The sequence below is a fragment of the Gavialis gangeticus genome, unplaced genomic scaffold (genome assembly GCF_001723915.1).
Source record: "Gavialis gangeticus isolate Ggan-Ray unplaced genomic scaffold, GavGan_comp1, whole genome shotgun sequence".
NCBI classification, from domain to species: Eukaryota; Metazoa; Chordata; order Crocodylia; family Gavialidae; genus Gavialis; species Gavialis gangeticus.
This window is the reverse complement of record NW_017728993.1, coordinates 66,681,985-66,685,341: the sequence shown is the minus strand read 5'-3', so window position 1 is coordinate 66,685,341 and position 3,357 is coordinate 66,681,985. Positions and strand designations below refer to the sequence as shown.

The 3,357-nt window shown below is 43.7% G+C and overlaps 1 protein-coding gene across 1 annotated transcript in view; it reads right to left on the bottom strand.

The window, feature by feature from the left end:
• Positions 1-2,305, bottom strand: part of METTL11B (methyltransferase like 11B) — a 20,739-nt gene extending 18,434 nt beyond the window's left edge. Inside the window, exon 1 of the mRNA XM_019528380.1 lies at positions 2,103-2,305. Within this exon, the coding sequence (XP_019383925.1) occupies positions 2,103-2,256 (154 nt within the window). The 5' untranslated portion in view covers positions 2,257-2,305. The remainder of the gene's footprint in view (positions 1-2,102) is intronic.
• Positions 2,306-3,357: the final 1,052 nt, after the last annotated feature.

Genomic DNA, 3,357 nt, shown 5'->3' with positions numbered 1-3,357 from the left:
GGGGGGGGGGGGGGCACAGCAAACTCTCACAGGCTGCAGCGGTGCTGTTGGCAGTGGGAGCAAAGCGGCAGCAAGAGGTGAGCTCCCAGGCAGCCGCAGCACTGTCGGTGGTGGGTGGGAGGGGCAGGGGTGGCGAGCACTGACCAGCAGTTGGCAACCACCTGCAGACGCCGCCGGCAGTAGCAGCGGCAGCCAGTGGTGATCAGGGCAGTGTCAGCAGCGAGATGGGGGTGACGAGCAGTTACTGCCCACAGGTGCCACCAGCAGTGTCAGAGGCACTTTTTGCAGGGGGTGCACTGCCAATCTCTGGGGGTGCACGTGCACCCACGTGCACACCCTATATGTCAACAATGAAACTAAACTTGAAATGATAATGCTATCTGGACATTTAGACTTGCCCCATTTTACTGACATCACTGCCCTTTCTCCCCACACATAAGAGACCATAACAAGAGGCAGTTACTAAACTGGACATGCTGACAAGACAGTCATGCAGTGCAAAGGTTGTAGAGAAGAAGAGAAGGAATGATTCAGGATCTGCCTGAGAATGAGAGAGTAAGATGTAAAAGAAAAAATATGTGACTTGTTATAGCCTTTAAGTATGTAGGCGAGGTCAAGATACCTATCAGACCAAGACATAACAAGACCTGGTGCCTAGAAGTTAAAGCTTGGATAGATTTGGACCAGAAATACCCTTAAGACAGTTTTTTAACAGTGATAGTGGGTGAACCCTTGGAACAACTTACCATGTTGTTGTTTCAGACATTCAGCCTGGTGGATTCATAGTCATTTGGAGCTCTTACATCAGGATTTGATACACTTTTGCCTGTCCAAAGATACATTGTTGTCTGACCCCAAATTACAGCCTTGATGCAGCAACTTGTTGTGGAATTCTCTGCCCTGTGTTATGCAAGAGGTCAGACGAGATAATCCTAAAAGCCTTGTTGAGCCTTAAAATTAAGGTGCTAACATTTTCATGAACTTCTGGGGATTATGGAAGCCAATAACTAAGAAAATCTTTCTTTCTTTCCTTCTTTTTACCCCTTTTCTCAGTAACTGGGTTGGAGAGAGTTTACCTTCCATGGTAGCCTTCAGATGATTTCAAATTTTCCTTGCATTTTTATAGAAATGTTGCAAAACACAAAATTGGTTCCATTCTGTAAGAGATGTTTAAATCCCTGGATCTTCAGCAAAATTTGCACTGGTATCAAAGGCAATTGCATATGATCAGCTAATGTGATCTACTGCCCTAAATGTTTCTCTGAATGTGAACAAAGCCTTCAAGATTATCCTGTATTGAACAATCTGGCCAGCATGGCAGACAAGATGGGACCTAACAACTTCTTTCCATCTCTAGGTCCTATGGTTCTAACATTCGGTATACTCAGCAGAATGCAATCAGGGAAGTGACTGTCCAAAACAATACCTGGTTTCTTTTTGATGCTTTGTTCTGAGAAGATTTGTGGCTTGTGAGAAGTCACAGCCAGGTTTTCAAATAGACCTTAAATCCTATTTCTGTGCCTACATGACTCAATATTTTGTATCCAGCAGCTCCCTGCTAGAATTTGGCCACAAATGAACTCTTTCAGAAGTATTTTCAGACCAAGTCAATAACTGTACTACACGACTTACTGAAGAGATTTGTGATTACAGAATGTAGGTGAAAAATCACCTCCACCTTTCTTCAGCACTTTTGCACCCTCAGAAGAATCACTTATGTACAAGCTATTGATTTATTAAAAGACAACAAATTGGGACATCAGAGAACCAGAAATCAAGGCTTCATGTTTCTAATACAGCTTTTCACCATTGAACTCCTAGCAGCTCAATACATTTTTAAGGGTAGCAAAAGAAGTAGCACCTAAAACCTAAATTTATCTCCTCCATCCATCTGACCACTCTATGCTGCCATTATGGCAATGATGTATAATAAACTGTGCCACATCAATGGATGCTGAAGAATAAAACTGACTCTGGGATTTATATAGCTCTTCAGTAACTCTGATAGGACTTCACAAAGCAATTATTTACTATAATTTGTTTGTATTCTGGCATCTTGCACAATGCCTTCAGAACTGGACATGCACACTCATGTTACTCACCCAGGGAAAGCTTCTCCAGCAGATAGAGGTAACTCTGGAAGAAGTCAGTCTGAATAGCCTTGTGCAAGATAAAAGACATGCTGTGTCGACAGAGTTCTTCATCTGTCTTGTGCCAGCGTGACTTAAAAGCTAAATGTGCTCCCATATACTCCATGATAATGATAAGTTTTGCAAGAGGGGGAGTTGGCTGGATGGTGCTCTGAGCAGGAACTGTCCTTCAAAAGAGGCTGAGAGTGTGTAATTTAAACGGCAGCAGCCCTCTGTCATTCTATATTGGGGTTTGTGTAGGGGAATGGAGGAGGGAGAAGTGCTCTCTTCTGGCACTTGCCAAGAATAATCTCTGGAGTGTCATGCTCCTAGCTAGCAGGTGCTGGGAAGTGATAAAAACCCAAAGCAGGATACTGCTTAGCTAGGGTAAAAGTATATCTGCCTCCAAAAGGGTTGATTTAATCCAATTAGTTTTTTAAATCTATGTAGCTTCTACTTCAAAGGGCCACAGACATTGTCCTTTAAGCAAGAGCAAGTGGGCAGGTATTGCTTCATAGCAGTGTTTCTGGAGATGGTATAGATGTGTCCTAAAATAATGGGTTTTTTTAACTTAGAAAATGAAGGCTGAGAGAGAATGGGGTTGTTGTCCATAGATCCTTTTGGGGGTTAGCTCAAGAACAAAGCAGCATAAACCAGTGTTTCTCAACCTTTTAAGTAGCAAGTACCTCCTCAGTTCTGAAAATTTTAATAAGTACCCCAACACTCAATTTTCCAGGGGATTTTATATTTACAGACTAATGTGTGCCATATGTTGGAAGAAGGGCTGCATATATTAGGCCGTGATATGACAGATGTCTGATCTGGTGTGGATAGGGTTGCCACCTTTTACACCACCGTCTTTGTCTGCGCTACATAAGCAATGTCTAATAATATGTTAGGCAAAAGCATGCTTTCAAATGTGAATGATTTCCCAAGGGGTAGTCAAAGCCTAAGGTTGGACACACCAGGAGTGCACATTTCTTTCTCTGCATCTTGCCAGACATTTGTGAAAAAGCCTCTTTCTAGCTTACCCACAAAGTGCTTTCTCCAGCTGAGTGAATCTCACAGGCCACATCCAGCCGAGCGTGGATGTGCAGTATGTGGTGCCCCAGACCCATCTGCAGTGCCACACACCACACATACAGGAGTTCCCCATACAGCTATCTTGCAGCAAGGGAGAGGGGTGGAGGGGAGAGAGGAGGGTAGACCCTGGGAGATCCCAGGGTCA